Source organism: Anomaloglossus baeobatrachus, chromosome 11, assembly GCF_048569485.1.
Source record: "Anomaloglossus baeobatrachus isolate aAnoBae1 chromosome 11, aAnoBae1.hap1, whole genome shotgun sequence".
Classification (NCBI taxonomy): Eukaryota; Metazoa; Chordata; class Amphibia; order Anura; family Aromobatidae; genus Anomaloglossus; species Anomaloglossus baeobatrachus.
The window spans coordinates 169380622-169402214 of NC_134363.1; the positions used below are offsets into that span (position 1 = coordinate 169380622).

Sequence of the window (21593 nt, forward strand, 5' to 3'; positions counted from 1 at the left end):
CGAGGATGGCGCGGCGGCAAGCGGAGCTGAGCTTGCGTAGCACTCTGGGCAACAGTGCCAGAGTAGAAAACACATAGGGTAGCTGGAACTGCGACCAATCCTGAACTAGGGCGCCTGCCGCCAGAGCTCTTTGCTCGTGAGACCGCGCCATGAAAATCGGGACCTTGTTGTTGTGCCGAGACGCCATTAGGTCGACGTCCGGCATCCCCCAGCGGCTACAGATTTCCTGACACCATTCTGGGTGCAGAGGCCATTCCCCTGCGTCCATGCCCAGGCGACTGAGGAAGTCTGCTTCCCAATTTTCTACGCCCGGGATGTGAACTGCGGATATGGTGGATGCTCTGTCCCCCACCCACATCAGAATCCGCCGGATTGCCTGGTAGGCTTGGCGATGCGTGTTCCGCCTTGGTGGGCGATGTCTGCCACCGCTGTGGAATTGTCCGACTGAATTCGGATCTGTTTTCCTTCCAGCCACTGCTGGAAGGCTTGCAGGGCAAGATGCACTGCCCAGATTTCCAGAACATTGATCTGAAGGATGGACTCCTCTGAAGAGAGTCCTTGACCGTCTGAGAAGGGAAACGTTCCTTTCTAGGGACGTCGACTCCCCAACCCATTGGCAAAGCATGTCCCATTGAAGTGGACGCAGATGAAACTGCGCGAAAGTGACTGCCTCTGTATGAGGCGTCTTAAGGGGTGTGACTGGCCTTGAAGGAGAGACTGCACCCCCGTCTGTAGTGAACGCTGCTTGTCCAGCGGAAGCTTCACTATCGCTGAGGGAGTGTGAAACTCCATGCCCAGATATGTCAGCGATTGGGTCGGTGCCCGATGTAACCTTGAAAAGCTGATGATCCACCCGAAACTCTGGAGAGTCTCCAGCGCCACGTTCAGGCTGTGTCGGCATGCCTCTTGAGAGGGTGCCTTGACAAGTGGATCGTCCCAGTAAGGATCACAGAGTGACCCTGAGAGTGCAGGACTGCTACCACTGCTGCCATGACCTTGGTGAAAACCCGTAGGGCTGTCGCCAGACCGAAGGGCAGTGGTACGCACTGAAGATGCTCGTCTTCAATAACGAAACGTAGCAAACGCTGGTGCTCTGGAGCAATCGGCACGTGGAGATAAGCATCCTGATGTCTATTGATGCTAGGAAATCTCCTTGAGACATTGAGGCAATGACGGAGCGGAGGGTTACATCCGGAACCGCCTGGCCTTCACGTGCTTGGTGAGCAGTTTTAGGTCCAGAACGGAACGGAAAAAGCCACCCTTTTTTGGCACCCCAATAAGATTGGAGGAAAAAAACGTGTCTTGTTCCTGAAGAGGAACAGGGATTACCACTCCTTCTGCCTGCAGAAGAGCATCGGCTCGGTGGGAGGGGGGAAGTTCTGAAGAGTCGAGCCGGAGGACGAGAACAGAGCTCTATCCTGTACACGTGAGACACAATGTCTCTCACCCACCGGTCTGTGACCTGTGGCAGCTAAATGTACCCAGAAGCGGGAGATTCTGCCACCAACCGCGGATGCGGAGAGAGAGAGCTGAAATACATGAGGAGATCGCCTTGGTAGCGGTTCCTCCTGCTGCCTTCCTTGGGCGTGAATGAGCCCGGCCGGAATCTGAGCCCCTCTGAGCCTTTTGAGCCCTTTTAGACGAGGACAATTGGGACTTGCCCGAGCCTGGGAAGGACCAACCTCGACTGTCCCCCCAGGACAGCATTACTAGGGTAAGTCGCAATGCAGACATTGCGAGGTTAAGGACACCACCTGCGGCACAGATGTACATGTGCTCAAGAGCAGCTGCGCAAGACCAGCTGAAATAGGTTAGGGTGCCCATACGGCTGCGAATGCCGGAGCAACCGACACGCTGATAGCTACACAGACAGATTTCAACCAGAGGTCTATCTGTCTGTCAATGGCATCTTTAAGTGACGTCCCATCTCCACTGCAACTATGGATCTAGCCGCAAGCCTGGAGATTGGGGGATCCACCTTTGGACCCTGGGTCCAGTGCTTTACCACGTCAGGGTAAAGGGATAACGTGCATCCTTAATACGTTTGGAGAAAACGTTTATCTGGTAAGCGTGGTGTTTCTGAACTGCGTCTCTGAAGTCAGCGTGGTCAGAAAAAGTACTCAATCTATGCATGAGTACTGAAAAAGGATTTCTCCTGCTGTGAAGCTGACTCCTCCACTGGGGGAGCTGAGGGAGAAATATGCAACATTCCATTGATGGACGCTATAAGATCATTCACTATGGCGTCCCCATCCGGTGTATCCGGATTGAGAGCGGTGTCAGGACCAAAGCCCTGATCAGCTACGTCTGCCTCATCATACAGAGAGTCCTCCTGCTGGGACCTTGACCAGTGATGAAGCCGAGTGCCGCACCCAGCGAGCTAGCTTAGGCTGTCTGGGACTGCCGTCCGTGTCAGAGCCTTCACCCTGGAATGCCTGGGACCCCCCCGGAGCACTGAGTGCGTTCCAAATGAGGGTGGCCAGGGAGCATTAATCGAGATTGCCCATGGCCTGTCTGGACTGCAAAGTCTCCATCCCATGACAATCTCCGTCCCTGTCCCTGGACAGGGTTCACAGGTGGTTCCTTTGGCCACCTCTAGTAGAGACCCCGGCTGATCAAGTGCTACAGGGGAGCATTGCACACAATGGGGGTCAGTGGAACCTGCCGGTGGAACAGTATCACATGCAGGAAAAGCAGCATAGAAAGCCTGTGTTGCTTTTTTGCTGCTGTATTCTAGTCATCTATGCAATGTATAGCATACAAGCATAAACATTTCAGCACATGCAATACAAGCAGCATAGAAAGCCTGTGCCTTGGCACCCTTGCTTTTTTGCTGCTGTTGTCCAGCCATCTAGGAGAATATAGCCCAGAGTAGCGACCGTACAGTGCAATGTATAGCATACAAGCATATATACAAATGAACACTTCAGCACATGCAGTACAAGCAGCCTATAAAGCCTGTGCCTTGGCACCCATGCTTTTTTGCTGCTGTTGTCCAGCCCTCTAGGAGAATATAGCCAAGAGTAGCGACCGTACAGTGCAATGTATAGCATACAAGCATAAGTACAAATGAACACTTCAGCGCATGCAATACAAGCAGCCTAGAAAACCTGTGCCTTAGCACCCTTGCGTTTTTGCTGCTGTTATCTCGCCATCTAGAAGGGCATATAGCCAAAGATAGCGACCTACAGTGCAGTGTATAGCATACAAGCATAAAATACAAATGGACACTTCGGTATTTAGTGGGGTCAGCACTTCAGGTGCTGCTTACCGCCCGCCTATAACGCGGGTGTGTGGTCGCCAGAGCCCTGTGTTGTTGCCCAGAGCATGTCTCCGTTCCCCAGCTCGGACTGCAGGAATGGCTGCCGGCGTCCTTCTCCAGCTCGTGTGACGAGGGGCGGGCCGTGGGCGTGCCCCAGACAAGAGCGGGAAACTGGCGTCCCACTGTGTCCAGTGAAGGGGGCTGGAGAATGCAAAGCAGACTCCAGCCCTCGGCGCTGACTGTCTGTACAGCGTCCCGCCTCTCCCCTGACTGGCAGGGCTGGAGGCGGGAACGAAACGAAAACTAGGCCGCAAAGCCGGGGACTCGAGTAATAAGCGCGGCCGTCCATGTGCACGGCCAGCGCGGAAGTCCCCGGCGCACCACAAGTCCCAGCCGCGCCACAATGTAAAAAACACCCAGCAGCGGCCGGCGCGGCAGTTCCCAATACATAAATTCACTCAGCAAAGCTGTAGTGAAGAATAGCACGAGCGCTCCGCGCTGTTGCCCCCGGCGCACTAACACTCCCAGCAATGCTGGTGTGTGTGTGCGCGCTTGCCCGGGGACACAGAGTACCTTAATGTAGCAGGGCCTGTCCCTGACGATACTCAGCTCCATATCCAGCAGGTTCTCTGGGTCTGTGGATGGAGCCCGGTCTCAGTGCCTGGAGACCGGTAAGATCCCACTTCGCCCAGAGCCCTGAGGGGGGATGGGGAAGGAAAACAGCATGTGGGCTCCAGCCTCCGTACCCGCAATGGGTACCTCAACCTTACAAACCGCAAGTGGGGTGAGAAGGGAGCATGCTGGGGACCCCATATGGGCCCACTTTTCTTCCATCCGACATAGTCAGCAGCTACTGCTGACTAAACAGTGGAGCTATGCGTGGATGTCTGACCTCCTTCGCACAAAGCAGAAAACTGGTGAGCCAGTGATCCCACTGGGGGTGTATAGCCAGAAGGGGAGGGGCCTTACACTTTTTAGTGTAATGCTTTGTGTGGCCTCCGGAGGCAGTAGCTATACACCCAATCGTCTGGGTCTCCCAATGGAGCGCCGAAGAAATAACCAATTACCTGAAGACGCTTTCGTGGGGCCGCGCGTCCTAACTTCATCACCTGGACCAAATCCTAGGAACTGATCCTCCTGCAGACAAAACAGACAACAAGATTACAATTTTGCATTTGCCCCCAATCCTTCCGCACCCCTCCTGTTTATAAAGCTGTACCCCACAAAGATCAGGTCTTCTGCTTCTTGTTTACAGATCTAAGGGCTAACAATACAGTGGATACAAGATCCAGGCGAATATTAGCCCAACGCTGTGATCAGGATTCAGAACGCTACATGACTGTGAGGCTCCTATTTTTTATTCTTCTCAGCTCTTTTCTTTTTAACCAATTCTGGGAAATTATTTGCTCTCCAAACAATTGGCCAACTGGGCGACACGTCCCCCGTCTTGTCAGTTCAAACCAAAAAGTAGAAAGTATTTACAGTCTCTGGGAGGGAAGAGAAAAAGAAAGTATGAACAGTCTCAGGGAGGGGGGAGAAAAAAGGAGAAAGTATCTACAGTCTCAGGGAGGGAAGAGAAAAAGAAAGTATGTACAGTCTCAGGGAGGGGGGAGAAAAAAGGAGAAAGTATCTACAGTCTCAGGGAGGGAAGAGAAAAAGAAAGTATGAACAGTCTCAGGGAGGGGGGAGAAAAAAGGAGAAAGTATCTACAGTCTCAGGGAGGGAAGAAAAAAAGAAAGTATGTACAGTCTCAGGGAGGGGGGAGAAAAAAGGAGAAAGTATCTACAGTCACAGGGAGGGGGGAGAAAAAAGGAGAAAGTATCTACAGTCTCAGGGAGGGAAGAGAAAAAGAAAGTATGTACAGTCTCAGGGAGGGGGGAGAAAAAAGGAGAAAGTATCTACAGTCACAGGGAGGGGGGAGAAAAAAGTAGAAAGTATCTACAGTCACAGGGAGGGGGGAGAAAAAAATAGAAAGTATCTACAGTCTCAGGAAGGGAAGAGAAAAAGTAGAAAGTATCTACAGTCTTAGGGAGGGAAGAGAAAAAGAAAGCATCTACAGTCTCAGGGAGGGATGAGAAAAAGTAGAAAGTATCTACAGTCTCAGGGACGGAAGAGAAAAAGTGGAAAGTATCTACAGTCTTAGGGAGGGGGGAGAAAAAGAAAGCATCTACAGTCTCAGGGAGGGATGAGAAAAAGTAGAAAGTATCTACAGTCTCAGGGACGGAAGAGAAAAAGTAGAAAGTATCTACAGTCTCAGAGAGGGAAGAGAAAAGTAGAAAGTATCTGCAGTCTCAGGGAGGGAATAGAAACAGTAGAAAGTATCTATAGTCTCAGAGAGGGAAGAGAAATAATAGAAAGTATCTACAGTGTCAGAGAGGGAAGAGAAAAGTAGAAAGTATCTACAGTCTCAGGGAAGGAAGAGAATAAGTAGAAAGTATCTAGTCTCAGGAAGTGGAGAGAAAAACTAGAAAGTCTCATCGAGGAAAGAGAAAAAGTAGAAAGTATCTACAGTCTCGGAGGGAAGGTAATAAACTGGAATGTATCTACAGTCTTAGGGAGGGAAGAGCAAAAGTAGGAAATATGTAAAGTCTCAAGGAGGGTAGAGCAAAAGTAGAAAGTATCTACATTCTTAGGAAGGGAAAAGAAAAAGTAGAAAGTATCTACAGTCTCAGGGAGGGAAGAGCAAAAGTAGAAAGTATCTACAGTCTCAGGGAGGGAAAGAAAAGAGTAAAAAGTATGTATAGTCTCAGGGAGGGAAGGGAAAAAAAGGAAAGTATCTGCAGTCTCAGAAAGGGAAGAAAAAAACTAAAAAGTATCTAGACTCACGAAGGGAAGAGGAAAAAGGAGAAAGTATCTAGTCTCAGGGAGGGAAGAGAAAAACTAGAAAGTCTCAGGGAGGGAAGAGAAAAAGTAGAAAGGATCTACAGTCTCAGTGAGGGAAAGAAAAAAGTAAAAAGTATGTATAGTCTCAGGAAGGGAAGGGAAAAACTAAAAAGTATCTAGAGACTCAGGGAAGGAAGGGAAAAAGTGATCATAGAGAAGGATGAAAACAAATGAAGATGTAATAAGTGCTGGATAAAAGTTGTGCTGATATATGAGCTAATGAAGACCGCAGCACACAGAACTCACATCCAACCACTATTACTAGGCGCTACACACACTCCCAGTGGAACCTGCACAGTTCACTACTATTTTTTGGCAAACATCTTACTCTGATTTCAGAAAGTCCCTATCCCCAGGCAATTTAAAAGAAAAAATCTTCAGTCACCTTTCCCGGATCCAGCTTTGATCCTCCGCCAGCTGCTCCGGGTGTCTGTTATCGTCTGCAGCACTGACGTCATGTCGATAGTGCCAAAACAAAATAGTGGTCCCGGCGACTTGTGCCATCTACTCTGGCAGACCTGCTGGGCACCATTTTTTGCTGAAGGGATGATGTCATGACGTTAGCGCTGTAGACAATACCGATCCAGTGACCCTTGGCGGAGACGCGGAGCTGGACCAGTGCAAGGTGCATAAAGAAGATTTAAAAAAAGGAAAAAAAATGCCGCCTGAGGACACGGAATTTCTCAAACTGGAAAACCCCTTTAATTATTAACAGAACATACATGAGATTTTGGCAGAGAGCACAGCTGATGTCATGGACAGTGGCCAACAGTCTCCACTATAAATCAAGCAGCAAGGGCGGAACCGTGGTGGTAGCGACATACTGGGCCAAACTGAGCGCGCATTTGTATGTCAGCTGAAGGGAGCATGCACAAGTATGGGACTAGTCAGGAGGTGCAGCTGTTGGCTAAACCGAGGGTGCACATGTATGGGACTAGTCAGGAGGTGCAACTGTTGGCTAAACTGAGGGTGCACATGTATGGGACTAGTCAGGAGGTGCAGCTGTTGGCTAAACCGAGGGTGCACATGTATGGGACTAGTCAGGAGGTGCAACTGTTGGCTAAACTGAGGGTGCACATGTATGGGACTAGTCAGGAGGTGCAGCTGTTGGCTAAACCAAAGGTGCACATGTATGGGACTAGTCGGGAGGTGCAGCCGTTGGCTAAACTGAGCATGTGCATGTATGGGACTAGTCAGGAGGTACAGCCGTTGGCTAAACTGAGCATGTGCATGTATGGGACTAGTCAGGAGGTACAGCCGTTGGCTAAACTGAGCATGTGCATGTATGGGACTAGTCAGGAGGTACAGCCGTTGGCTAAACTGAGTGTGCACATCTATGGGACAAGTCAGGAGGTACAGATATTAGCTAAACTGAGCGTGTACATCTTTGGGACTAGTCAGGAGGTACAGATATTAGCTAAACTGAGCGTGTACATCTTTGGGACTAGTCAGGAGGTGCACTTGTTGGCCAAACCAAGTGTGCACATGTATGGGACTAGTCAGGAGGTACAGCCGTTGGCTAAACTGAGCATGTACATGTATGGGACTAGTCAGGAGGTACAGATATTGGCCAAACCGGGTGTGCACATGTATGGGACTAGTCAGGAGGTACAGCCGTTGGCTAAACTGAGCATGTACAGTACATGTATGGGACTAGTCAGGAGGTGCACTTGTTGGCCAAAACAAGTGTGCATGTGTATGGAGATAGTTGTCAGAAAAACCAAATTCAGCTGTTAGGTCTCCCCTTTACAATCTATACAGCAACTATGACTTCTTTTTTGGCCCAGAAACATTTTGGGCGCCATTACAAAACTTTCTAGGCAAAGTGTCCTCCAGGCTCCTGGGATGGGAGTCGCTGGAAAGTCGTCATAATTCCTAGAAAGCGTCCTGCTCGTCTGGGATCGGTGCTCCAGATGTGGCCATTATATAACTTTCTGCATTTCTGAGAACGCCCCAGATCTCTGGGATGTGTGTGCGGATGTTGGGCGAGGTGACGGTGGAGTTCAGCGGGACAAGCTGGGTTAATGTCTCTGGCAGAGGAGAACGAGTCAGATGAGAGAAGGGAAATGACACACGGTGAGGGAGGGGGAGACGGATTAGCAAGTGCCATGATAAAACACGAAAGCAAACACACAGTGTCCACCCGAGCCAAGACCACTCCTGCCTGCCCAGCGCTCTCCATCTTAACCCTACAAGGGACGGAACGGCCGGTAACATAATGCAGGAGGCGCAAACGGCATGTCAAAGACCCCCTTATACTTTCTACGTTTACCTTGGCGCTCAAGTCAAAATTGCCCTGCAAATCGGCAGCCTCGTAATGCAAAAACAAAGAAAACTAACTGAGCATTGGTTCGACCTCCACCTGGTGGGGTCAGGAGACTGGGGACCCCCGTTTTTTATATCAGTGCAGGACCCATAAATGGCCCCCACACTGATAAGACATCTATGACCTCTGAGTGTGTGGTGGGAATAAGCATTTAATGCATGGGTGGGGAACCTCCGGCCCGCGGGTCATATGTCTATGCCCCCAGCCATAAGTCTGTCTATGCCCCCAGCCTCCTCAAGGTCTGTCTGTGCCTCCTGCCTCCCCAAGGTCTGTCTGTGCCCCCAGCCTCCCCAAGGTCTGCCTGTGCCCCCAGCCTCCCCAAGGTCTGCCTGTGCCCCCAGCCGTCCCAAGGTCTGCCTGTGCCCCCAGCCTCCCCAAGGTCTGTCTGTGCCTCCTGCCTCCCCAAGGTCTGTCTGTGCCTCCTGCCTCCCCAAGGTCTGTCTGTGCCCCCAGCCTCCCCAAGGTCTGCCTGTGCCCCCAGCCGTCCCAAGGTCTGTCTGTGCCCCAGCCTCCCCAAGGTCTGTCTGTGCCTCCTGCCTCCCCAAGGTCTGTCTGTGCCCCCAGCCTCCCCAAGGTCTGTCTGTGCCCCCAGCCTCCCCAAGGTCTGCCTGTGCCCCCAGCCGTCCCAAGGTCTGTCTGTGCCCCAGCCTCCCCAAGGTCTGTCTGTGCCCCCAGCCTCCCCAAGGTCTGTCTGTGCCTCCTGCCTCCCCAAGGTCTGCCTGTGCCCCCAGCCTCCCCAAGGTCTGCCTGTGCCCCCAGCCGTCCCAAGGTCTGTCTGTGCCCCAGCCTCCCCAAGGTCTGTCTGTGCCTCCTGCCTCCCCAAGGTCTGTCTGTGCCTCCTGCCTCCCCAAGGTCTGTCTGTGCCTCCTGCCTCCCCAAGGTCTGTCTGTGCCTCCTGCCTCCCCAAGGTCTGCCTGTGCCCCCAGCCTCCCCAAGGTCTGCCTGTGCCCCCAGCCTCCCCAAGGTCTGTCTGTGCCTCCTGCCTCCCCAAGGTCTGTCTGTGCCTCCTGCCTCCCCAAGGTCTGTCTGTGCCTCCTGCCTCCCCAAGGTCTGCCTGTGCCCCCAGCCTCCCCAAGGTCTGTCTGTGCCTCCTGCCTCCCCAAGGTCTGTCTGTGCCTCCTGCCTCCCCAAGGTCTGTCTGTGCCTCCTGCCTCCCCAAGGTCTGTCTGTGCCCCCAGCCTCCCCAAGGTCTGTCTGTGCCCCAGCCTCCCCAAGGTCTGTCTGTGCCTCCTGCCTCCCCAAGGTCTGTCTGTGCCTCCTGCCTCCCCAAGGTCTGTCTGTGCCCCCAGCCTCCCCAAGGTCTGCCTGTGCCCCCAGCCTCCCCAAGGTCTGCCTGTGCCCCCAGCCTCCCCAAGGTCTGCCTGTGCCCCCAGCCTCCCCAAGGTCTGCCTGTGCCCCCAGCCTCCCCAAGGTCTGCCTGTGCCTCTAGCCTCCCCAAGGTCTGTCTGTGCCTCCAGCCTCCCCAAGGTCTGTCTGTGCCCCAGCCTCCCCAAGGTCTGTCTGTGCCCCCAGCCTCCCCAAGGTCTGTCTGTGCCCCCAGCCTCCCCAAGGTCTGCCTGTGCCTCTAATCTCCCCAAGGTCTGTCTGTGCCTCCAGCCTCCCCAAGGTCTGTCTGTACCCCCAGCCTCCCCAAGGTCTGTCTGTGCCCCCAGCCTCCCCAAGGTCTGCCTGTGCCTCTAGCCTCCCCAAGGTCTGTCTGTGCCTCCAGCCTCCCCAAGGTCTGTCTGTGCCTCCAGCCTCCCCAAGGTCTGTCCATGCCCCCAGCGACCCCAAGGTCTGTCTGTGCCCCCAGCCTCCCCAAGGTCTGTCTGTGCCCCAGCCTCCCCAAGGTCTGTCTGTGCCCCCATCCTCCCCCAGGTCTGTCTGTGCCCCCCAGCCTCCCCCAGTGCTTTCAGTGCCCCAGCCTCTGCAACGTCTGTCTATGTCCCCAGCTTCCCCAAGGTCTGTCTGTGCCTCCAGCCTCCCCTAGGTCTCTGTGCCCCTAGCCTCTCCAGTGCTCTCTGTGCCCCCAGCCTCACCCAGTGCTCTCAATGCCCCGCAGTGCTCTCAATGCCCCCAGCCTCTCTAAGGTCTGTCTATAGCCCCAGCCTCCCCAAGGTCTGTCTGCCTCCAGCCTCCCCAAGGTCTGTCTGTGTCCCCAGTCTCCCCAAGGTCTGTCTTTGCCCCTAGCCTCCCCCAGTGCCCTGTGCCCCCCAGTGCTCTCAATGCCCCCCTCAATGCTCTCAGTGCCTCCCACAATGTATCTGCGTCCTTTGGCATCCCCCAGGGCTGTCTGTGTCCCCCGGCATCCCCCAGGGCTATGTATATGCCCCCAGTCTCTCCTGTGATGTATATGCCTCAGTCTCCCCAGTGATGTATATTCCTCCTAGCACTCCCCTGTGATGTTTATGCCCCTGCCTCCTCAGTGATGTATATTCCTTCCAGCACTCCCCTGTGATATATATGCCCCCAGCCCCTCCTGTGATGTATATGCCTCTATCCCTTCCTGTGATGTATATACAGAAGTCTCAGCTGACTCAAACCTGGAAAAGCAGTTGTGAGAAGTAACAAGATCAACATCGGCTACTGTTACAGCCGCACCGAAAAGAAGCCGCGCCGGCCACCACAGTGAGTTAATTGTTTGACAAAACATAGTAGGGTAATTTTCCAGTTTTTGTGCGGCCTCCGAATTATGGAAGAAATTTACAAATGGCTCTCGGCAGAATTCATAATTTTATGGATTTTATTGCTGCACTTACTTGTGAAAAAAAAGACATCTCAATACTAAAAAGGATAGAAAAACATTTAAAAAAAAAAGTAATAAAACAAGCAAAGTACAAGAAGTATATTAAAAAAAAAAAAACCTAAATATTGTTGAAAAAGAAAGCACATCTGCAGGGGCTGGTGTCCTGCCGGCTGCGTCACCCCTGGAGGTGTAAGGGAAAGCGATGGTGTCCCCTGTGCGGTAATAAGTGCCGGAGGTCAGAGGAACGTGCGGCCGAGCCAAGGATTACATAAGGATTTCTAGGAAGCCCCAGCTCCGCCCGCACCATCCACAGCCTGGAACTGCAGCTCACGGGGTTATTTTGGGATTTGGCAGCCTCCGGTCCACCCACTTTTTTCATGATAAGTTAATGACCGAATTATGGAAAAAAAAAAAAACTCCAAACAACAAGCTTTTAAAAGCAATAAATGCAGAACGTAGCACGAGCAGTGCCAATAAGCTGTATAGTCAGTAATGATACTGCGCGACCCTGGTGTTCTGGCGACTAAATCATTTTTTTTGCAAATCCATTTCAGCACAAATGTTGCACCGTTTGGCTTTTAAAGGTTCTTTGTTTTCCTGCACTTTGATGTGGTCTAATATAAGCTGAGAGGAGCTCAGGAAACGAGTGGAAAACAGTCACTGGACCGTCAGAACGAGCTCACTGATACATCCTCAGTTAACTCATTCTGCAGCCAGCAATAGGCAGTGAAATCCAAAAGCTCAAGAAAGGAAACTGTGCAAAATTATTGATGAAATCGAATTGCAAAAAGAATTTTTAACTCAAAGTACACGCATTTAAGTGATTTGTCCCCAAAAGGTGGAAAGCCGGAGTTATACATCACACACATTTTGCTCTATCTTTAACCTCTTCCTGGCTGATTTTCTTGAATATCTTTGTAAATTTCCCTGCGGTGATGGAGCACCCCTTGGTGCATCCAATCACCAGCCTCGGAGATCTTGTGACATACGCTGATATTGCTGCTGTGATTGGCTGTAGCATTGGTACTGCTCACCCCTGTAATCCATGACTTAGCTGCATTAACAAAGCATCACTGTGTCTGGTATGTAAGTAGAGCCTGAGGGCCACCATTCTTAATAGGTGATGTCACAGCTCACCTCCTCCTCCTGTACAATGACTGATAACACCTCTATATATAGTAGATAACACAGGATCCACCATTCACAATTGATGTCACAGCTCACCTCCTCCTGTACAATGACTGATAACACATCTATATACAGTAGATAACACAGGATCCACCATTCAGAATAGGTGATGTCACAGCTCACCTCCTCCTCCTCCTGTAGTGACTGATAACGCCTCTGTATACACTAGATAACACAGGGTCCACCATTCACAATAGGTGATGTCACTGCTCACCTCCTCCACCTCCTGTATAATGACTGATAGCACTTTTCTATACAATCAATAACACAGGATCCAGCATTTACAATAAGTAACATCAAAGCACACCTGCTCCTCTCCTGTACAACGACTGATAACACCTTTATATACAGTAGAAAACACAGGATCCACCATTCACTATAGTTGATGTTACAGCTCACCTTCTCCTTCTCCTATAAAATGACTGATAACACTTCTATATATAGCAGATAACACAGGATCCATGATTCACAAAAGGTGATATCACAGCTCACCTTCTCCCCCTCCTGTACAATGACTGATAACACTTCTATATACAGTAGATAATACAGGATCCACCATTCACAATAGGTGATATCACAGCTCTCCTCCTCTCCCACCTGTACAATGACTGATAGCACCTCTAAATCCAACTGATAACACAGGATCCACCATGCACAAGAGGTGATATCACAGCTCACCTCCTCCCCTCCTCTGTAATGACTGATAACACAGGATCCACCATTCACAAGAGGTGATGTCACAGCTCACCTCCTCCAGTACATTGACTGATAACACCGCTATATACAGTAGATAAGGTAACACAACATCCACCTTTCACAAAAGGTGATATCACAGCTCACTTCCTCCTCCTCCTGTACAATGACTGATAACACCTATCACACAATCCATCATTTACAATAGGTGATATCACAGCTCACCTCCTCCTCCTGTACATTGATTGATAACACTTTTATATACAGTATATGACACAGGATCCACCATTCACAATAGACAATGTCACAGTTCACCTCCTCCTCCTGTACAATGACTAATAACACCTCTATATACAGTAGATGACACAGGAGCCACTATTCACAATAGGTGATATCACAGCTCACCTGCTCCCCCTCCTGTACAATGACTGATAACATCTCTCTATATAGTAGATGACACAGGAGCCACTATTCACAATAGTTGATGTCACAGCTCACCTGCTCCCCCTCCTGTACAATAACTAATAACATCTCAATATACAGTAGATAACACAGGATTCACCATTCACAATAGGTGATGTCACAGCTCACCTCCCCCGCCTGTACAATAACTGATAATACCTCTATATACAGTAGATAACACAGCATTCACCATTCAAAATAGGTGATGTCACAGCTCACCTTCTCCCCCTCCTGTACAATGACTGATAACATCTCTATATATAGTAGATAACACAGGATCCACCATTCACAATAGATGATGTCACAGCTCACCTGCTCAGTAAAGTCTGAGTCTATTAATGCTCACATATTTTGCATGTTATGTCATTTCCCAGCAACACTCTCCCTTTAATCCGAGGATGCAGGTTTATAAGCAATGGGATCATACTGGATATATGTGACTGGTTGCCTGGATGTTACATAAAACAGAGCAGCTCCCAGCAGAGCCAGTGGTGAGCGCCCCCCCGGGCCGGCACCGGCCGCCTGTCTCTGGGGATCACGCCCTGTCCTGTTCTTACTGTGCAGGAAACACAGCACAGGATGAATGATGCCTCTGCTTCTGGTATTAGTACATAAAAGGTCCCGAGTCGACACTCATCCTGCGTGTGGCTACAGCCGGGTAATCCCCACTGAGAGAAAAATCTATAGATCACCATGTAAACGCAGAGGAAGGCGGCATCAACGCTTCTCACAGCTCTTGGTTATTTATTTCCCATGCATTAAGCGCCAACATGGCCGGTGGCGCAGTACACAAGTCTCATACACAAAATAAGGACTCATTCTGCAACATGTTACAGAAAAAAAAATGTGCCAAAATAACTGGGGTACAAAGCATCACTCCAGGGTGGACACAATCTTGTGGGTTTTTAAAAAAAGCCGCATTTCAGGAGTCTAAACCATCTGGAAATGCAGCACTGGATGAGAAAACACACTTACTAGAAAGCTGCAACTAGGTATCAATGTGTTTTTGTATCACGTAGCCCCCCAGGTGACAGAAACTCCACTCACCCCCAAATCCCAATCAAGCCATCGCACAGAAGACAGAACCGCTTCCCCCCAAATCCCAATCAGGCCCACGCCCAAAAAACAGAACCCCTTCCCGCTCCCGAGCCACAATCGGGCCCTCACCCAGAGGATACAACCCCTTCCTCCCCAATTGGGTTCTAGCCCAAAAGGCAGAAAGAACTCCCCCTCCACCCAAGCCCCAATTAGGCCCTGGTTCAAAAAAACAGAACCCCTTCCCCCTCCCAAGCCCCAATCAGGCCCTCACCCACAAGACAGAACTCCTTCTCCCAAGCCCCAATTGGGCCCTAGCTCAAAAGACAAAAAGAACCCCCCCCACACCCGAGCTCCAATTGAGCCCCCGCCCAAAAAAAAAAGAACCCCTTCCCCCTCCCAAGCCCCAATCAAGCCCACGCGCAAAAAACAGTACCCCTTCCCCCTCCCGAGCCACAATCAGGCCCTCACCCAGAGGATACAACCCCTTCCTCCCCAATTGGGTTCTAGCACAAAAGGCAGAAAGAACTCCCACTCCACCCAAGCCCCAATCGGGCCCTCGTCCAAAAAAAAAGAACCCCTTCCCCCTCCCAAGCCCCAATAAGGCCCTCACCCACAAGACAGAACTCCTCCCAAACCCCAATTGGGCCCTAGCCCAAAAGACAAAAAGAATCCCCCCCACCCGAGCTCCAATTGGGCCCCTCGCCCAAAAAAAAAAAAAAGAACCCCTTCCCCTTCCCAAGCCCCAATCAGGCCCTTTCCCACAAGGCAGAACCCCTTCTCTCAAGCCCTAATTGGGTCCTAGCCCAAAAGACAAAAAGAACCCCCCCCCCCACGCAAGCCCCAATCGGGTCCTCACCCAGAAGACAGGACCCCTTCCTCCTCCCAAGCCCCAATCAGGCCCTCACCCAGAAGTCAGAGCCCCTTCCCCTCCAACCTTCAATCGGGCCCTTGCCCTCAAGACAGAACCCCTTCCCCCAAGTGGGTCAACACCCAGAAGACAGAATCCCTTCCCTTCGAGCCCTAATCGGGTCCACTCCCAGAAGACAGAACCCCTTCCTCCTCCCAAGCCCCAATTCAGGCCCTCGCCCAGAAGACAGAACCCCTTCCTCCTCCCAAGCCCCAATCAGGCCCTCGCCAGAAGACAGACCCCCTTCCTCTCCCAAGCCCCAATCAGGCCCTCGCCCAGAGACAGAACCCCTTCCTCCTCCCAAGCCCCAATCAGGCCTCGCCCAGAAGACAGAACCCCTTCCTCCTCCCAAGCCCCAATCAGGCCCTCGCCCAGAAGACAGAACCCCTTCCTCCTCCCAAGCCCCAATCAGGCCCTCGCCCAGAAGACAGAACCCCTTCCCCCCCTCCCCAGGTTGCAATCAGGCCCTCGGCCAGAAGACAGAACCCATTCTCCTGAAGCCCAATCAGGCCTTTCCCCAGAAGAAAGCACCCTTTGCCCCCAAGCCCTAATCAGGTCCTTGCCCAGAAGACAGAACTGTTGCCCCTCAAGCCACAATCAGGGCCCTCACCCAGAAGTCAGAGCCCCTTCCCCTCCAACCTTCAATTGGCCCTTGCCCTCAAGACAGAACCCCTTCCCCCCAAGTGGGTCAACACCCAGAAGACAGAGCCCCTTCCCCTCGAGCCCTAATCAGGTCTACGCCCAAAAGACAGAACCCTTCTCCCCCCACTCAAAGCCCCAATCTAGCCCTCGCCAAGAAAACAGAACCCCTTCCCCCAATGCCCAATAGGGCCCTCGCCCAGAAGATAGAATCCCTTTCCTCCAAGTTGCAATCAGGCCCTCGCCCAGAAGACAGCCCTTGCCCAGAAGACAGAACTGTTTGCCCCCCAAGCCCCAATCAGGCCCTCACCCAGAAGTCAGAGCCCCTTCCCTTCCAACCTTCAATCGGGCCCTTGCCCTCAAGACAGAACCCCTTCCCCCCAAGAGGGTCAACACCCAGAAGACAGAGCCCCTTCCCCTCGAGCCCTAATCGGGTCCACGCCCAGAAGACAGAACCCTTCTCCCCCCTCAAAGCCCCAATCAGGCCCTTGCCCAGAAGACAGAACCCCTTCCCCCAAGGCCCAATAGGGCCCTCGCCCAGAAGACAGAACCCCTTTCCTCCAAGTTGCAATCAGGCCCTCGCCCAGCAGACTTAACCCATTCTCCTGAAGCCCCAATCAGGCTCTTGCCCAGAAGACAGCACCCTTTGCCTCCCAAGCCCCAATCAGGCCCTCACCCAGAAGACAGAACTGTTTGCCCCCCAAGCCCTAATCAGGCCCTCACCCAGAAGTCAGAGCCCCTTCCCCTCCAACCTTCAATCGGGCCCTTGCCCTCAAGACAGAACCCCTTCCCCACCCAAGCGAGTCAACACCCAGAAGACAGAACCCCTTCACCTCGAGCCCTAATCGGGTCCACGCCCAGAAGACTGAACCCTTCTCCCTCCTCAAAGCCCGAATCAGGACCTTGCCCAGAAAACTGAACCCCTTCCACCTCCCAAGTCCCAATCAGGCCCTCGTCCAGGGAATGGAACCCCCTGGCTCAAATCCCCCGCGCCCCTGAGTCATCACCTGTTGCCCTGTGACTGTCTCCCATAGTTATATTATACAGGCCCCTATATGACTGACAGCGGCTTTAACTTTGACTAAATATGAATTCTAATGAACAGTCAACTCTTGGCCGAAATAATAGTAAGAACACAGAATGCCGTCATGTGTTCTGCCAGATGTAGCTGTGCTTCGAATATCAGAGGAATAAAAGCGTCAGGAGAGCAGGAGGCACGGGCTGCACTATGAGCGCTGCTCCTCCTGACGCTCCTCATGTGTTTTCAGTGACACAGCAATCTCCAGAAAGCCTGGAAGTGCCAAACCGTCCATAGCCGGACATGCTGGGGGAGAAGCGGGACGAATGTCTGCACAGGGCGCACATTCCTGCTGCCAGCGCTCCATCCAGAGCTCTAGTTATGGGGACATTTTTCACATTCCACATATGTCCCAAACAGCTCAAAGGCAAACCAGACCAGAAAAGTAACCTCAGAAGTGTCAGAAGACGAGCCTTGAGCCATCTAGTATCTCAACATTTTTTGCACACAGACTAAAGACCCTCATACACATGCTGACATTATGGGGGCACTGGCCAACTATCGTATGTGCACGGGGCCTAGAGAGATAACATCGGAGGTAAGACGGATCGTCCAGGCTGTATTTTAATGCTCGATCCTTTCTGGCTGGCATCACAGGTGTCTTGCAGCAGCTTACTTCCAAATGCACGCTCCTCCAAACTGAGCGTGCATGTGCATGGAGGAGTCGGGAGAGACGGCAGTCTGCTATGAGGTGTATGGGCATCCTAAGGAGCAGCCATGATGCTAATTGCTGCTAGGTCTACTTATGCCGTCCCCTGATGGCCTTTTGACACAGTTTCGGAAGATCCAGGATGGTGGTCATCCATGAAGCATCACTAAGGGCGGTAGAGTAATACTTGACATTGTGCTCGGGAAGCAACTTTTTACCAAAATTTCCAACTGGTAAGATATTACACCCATAGGATAGATGATAACTTGCTGATCACTGGTGGTCCGATCACTGGGACCCCCTCACCGATCCCAGACTGTGGCTCTGAAACACCCCATTAGAATGACCTAACAATGATTGGAGCGGTGGGCGGCCACTGACACATTTCAGAACCCCGATCTCCGGATCTGTAAAGGTCATAACAATTGTAACAAGTTCTGGTGTGGAGAGAGGATCACTGGCCCAGTTGGCCAGCACTTAGGAAGACCCAGGACCCCAGTTTCCAGAATCCTTAGGGGGTACAAGCAGTCAGACATCACGTATCGAATAATTGCAGGCCATAATCTGGGTATTGATGAATTAGGCTGTGATGACAAAGCCGAGACCCTGTAAGACGAGCGTCAGTTTACATGAAATGCACCAATTACAGCGAGTTATTGTGCTGCTGACCCAGACCAGAGATGTGAGTCATCCTGCGATTTACTGTACGGGCTCCAGCCTTCCTGGAAGAGATGATGAGCACCGGACAAAAGGATCAAAATAGAAAGAGTGCAAGGTATGAGAGAGCGAGCAAGAGCGCAAAAAGAGAGCAAGAAAGAGAAGATGGAGAAAAAGAGAGCGAGCAAGAGAAGAGGAAGAAAAGCAGAGCAAGAAAAGAGAAGAGAGAAAAAGAGAGCGAGCAAGAGAAGAGGGTGAAAAAGAGAGCGAGCAAGAGAAGAGGGCGAAAAAGAGAGCAAGCAAGAGAAGGGGGAGAAAAAGAGAGCGAGCAAGAGAAGAGGAGAAAAAGAGAGCGAACAAGAGAAGAGGGAGAAAAAGAGAGCGAGCAAGAGAAGAGGGTGAAAAAGAGAGCGAGCAAGAGAAGAGGGCGAAAAAGAGAGCAAGCAAGAGAAGGGGGAGAAAAAGAGAGCGAGCAAGAGAAGAGGGAGAAAAAGAGAGCGAGCAAGAGAAGAGGGTGAAAAAGAGAGCAAGAGAAGAGGGCGAAAAAGAGAGCAAGCAAGAGAAGGGGGAGAAAAAGAGAGCGAGCAAGAGAAGAGGGAGAAAAAGAGAAGAGGGAGAAAAAGAGAGCGAGCAAGAGAAGAGGGAGAAAAAGAGAGCGAGCAAGAGAAGAGGGAGAAAAAGAGAGCGAACAAGAGAAGAGGATGAAAAAGAGAGCGAGCAAGAGAAGAGGAAGAAAAGCAGAGCAAGAAAAGAGAAGAGAGAAAAAGAGAGCGAGCAAGAGAAGAGGAGAAAAAGAGAGCGAGCAAGAGAAGAGGGAGAAAAAGAGAGCGAGCAAGAGAAGAGGGAGAAAAAGAGAGCGAGCAAGAGAACAGAGAAAAAAGCAGAGCAAGAAAAGAGAAGAGGGTGAAAAAGAGAAGAGGGTGAAAAAGAGAGTGAGCAAGAGAAGAGGGTGAAAAAGAGCAAGAAAGAGAAGAAGGTGAAAAAGAGCAAGAAAGAGAAGAGGGTGAAAAAGAGCAAGAAAAGAGAAGAGAGAAAAAAAGAGCAAGAAAGAGAAGAGGGTGAAAAAGAGCAAGAAAAGAGAAGAGGGTGAAAAAGAGAAGAGGGTGAAAAAGAGAGTGAAGCAAGAGAAGAGGGTGAAAAAGAGCAAGAAAGAGAAGAGGGTGAAAAAGAGCAAGAAAGAGAAGAGGGTGAAAAAGAGCAAGAAAAGAGAAGAGAAAAAAAGAGCAAGAAAGAGAAGAGGGCGAAAAAGAGCTGGAGAAGAGGGCGAAAAAGAGAGCGAGCAAGAAAAGAGCGGGGAAAAGAGCGTCCAGAGAAAAAAAGAGCAAGAAAGAGAACAGGGCGAAAAAGAGCTGGAGAACAGGGCGAAAAAGAGAGCAAGCAAGAGAAGAGGGTGAAAAAGAGAGAGCAAGAGAAGAGGGTGAAAAAGAGCAAGAAAGAGAAGAGGGTGAAAAAAAGAGCGAACAAGAGAAGAGGGTGAAGAAGAGAGCGAGCAAGAGAAGAGGCAGAAATAAAGAGCAAGAAAGAGAAGAGGGTGAAAAAGAGCTGAAGAAGAGGGCGAAAAAGAGAACGAGCAAGAGAAGAGAGGGGAAAAGAGTGTGCAAGAGAAGAGGGTGAAACAGAGAGCGAGCAAGAGAAGAGGGTGAAAAAGAGAGCGAGCAAGAGAAGAGGGTGAAAAAGAGAGCAAGCAAGAGAAAAAAGAGAGCGAGCAAGAGGAGAGGGGAAAAGAGCGTGCAAAAGAAGAGGGTGAAACAGAGCGCGAGCAAGAGAAGAGGGCGACTAAGACCGAGAGAAGAGGGTGAAAAAGAGAAGAGAGGGGAAAAGAGCTGGAGAAGAGGGTGAAAAAGAGAGCAAGTAAGAGAAGAGGGGAAAAGAGCGTGCAAGAGAAGAGGGTGAAACAGAGAACGAGCAAGGGAAGAGGGCGAAAAAAAGAGCGGGCAAGAGAAGAGGGTGAAAAAAGAGGGAGCAAAAGAGGGCAAAAAAGAGCTAGAAAATAGGGCAAAAAAAGAGATTGAGCAAGAGAAGAAAGGGGAAAAGAGTGAACAAGAGAAGAGGGCAAAAAAGAGCGAGCAAGAGAAAATAGGGAAAAAAGAGCGAGCAAGAGAAGAGGGAGAAAAGAGAGTGAGCAGGAGAAGAGGGCAAAAAGAAATGCCAGCAAATGAAGAGGACGAAAAAGAGAGCAAGCTAGAAGAGGGCGAAAAAGAGAGCGCACAAGAGAAGAAAGCGAAAAAGAGAGCAAGCAAGAGAAGAGGGTGAAAAAGCTAGAGAAGAGGGCCAAAAAAGGAGAGCGAGCAAGATAAGAGGGCGAAAAGGAGAGCGAGCAAGAGAAGAGGCACAAAACCAGCAAGCAAGTGAAGAGAGTAAAAAAAAAGAGATGGAGCAAGAGAAGAGGGCGTGATAGAGAGGGAGCAAGAGTAGAGGGTAAGAAAGCAAGCAAGCAAGAGAAAACAAAAAAGAGCAAGAAAGTAAGAAAAAGTGAGCAAGAGAGAGCAAGAAAGAGAACAAAAAAAAAAACAAAAAAAAAAAAAGAGTCCAGGGCATGAAAGAGAATGTAGGGCATGGAAGAGAGAACAGAACATGGAAGAGGAATAGAAAAAGGGGTAGAAGCGTGAGAAAGCAAGGCATAAAACAAAGAGAGCAGGGCATGGAAAAGAGACAGCAGGGCATGGGAGAAAGAGCAGGGTGTAGAAGAGAGAGAGAGAACAGGGCATGGAAGAGAGAAAGGAGGGAGTGTAAGGGAGAGCAGGGCATTGAAGAGCGGAGGGCATAGAAGAAAAAGAGAAAGCAAGGCAAGGAAAAGAGAGAAGGGCATGGAAGAGAGAGAGCAGGTCATGGAAGAGAGAGAGAGCAGGGCATGGAAGAGAGAGCGATCAGGGCATGGAAGGAGAGAGCAGGGCATGGAAGAGAGAGAGCAGGGCATGGAAGAGAGAGAGCGATCAGGGCATGGAAGAGAGAGAGCAGGGCATGGAAGAGAGAGAGCAGGGCATGGAAAAGAGAGCAGGGCATGGAAGTGAGAAAGCAGGGCATGGAAGAGAGCAGGGCATGGAAAAGAGAGCAGGGCATGGAAAAGAGAGCAGGGCATGGAAAAG

The 21593-nt window shown here is 51.0% G+C and overlaps 1 protein-coding gene across 3 annotated transcripts in view; it reads right to left on the reverse strand.

The window, feature by feature from the left end:
* KMT2A (lysine methyltransferase 2A) overlaps positions 1-21593 on the reverse strand; it is a 387559-nt gene that overhangs the window by 353681 nt on the left and 12285 nt on the right. For all 3 annotated transcript variants that reach the window (XM_075328635.1, XM_075328633.1, XM_075328634.1), the window contains exon 2: positions 4330-4399. In XM_075328635.1, the coding sequence (XP_075184750.1) occupies positions 4330-4399 (70 nt within the window). The remainder of the gene's footprint in view (positions 1-4329; positions 4400-21593) is intronic.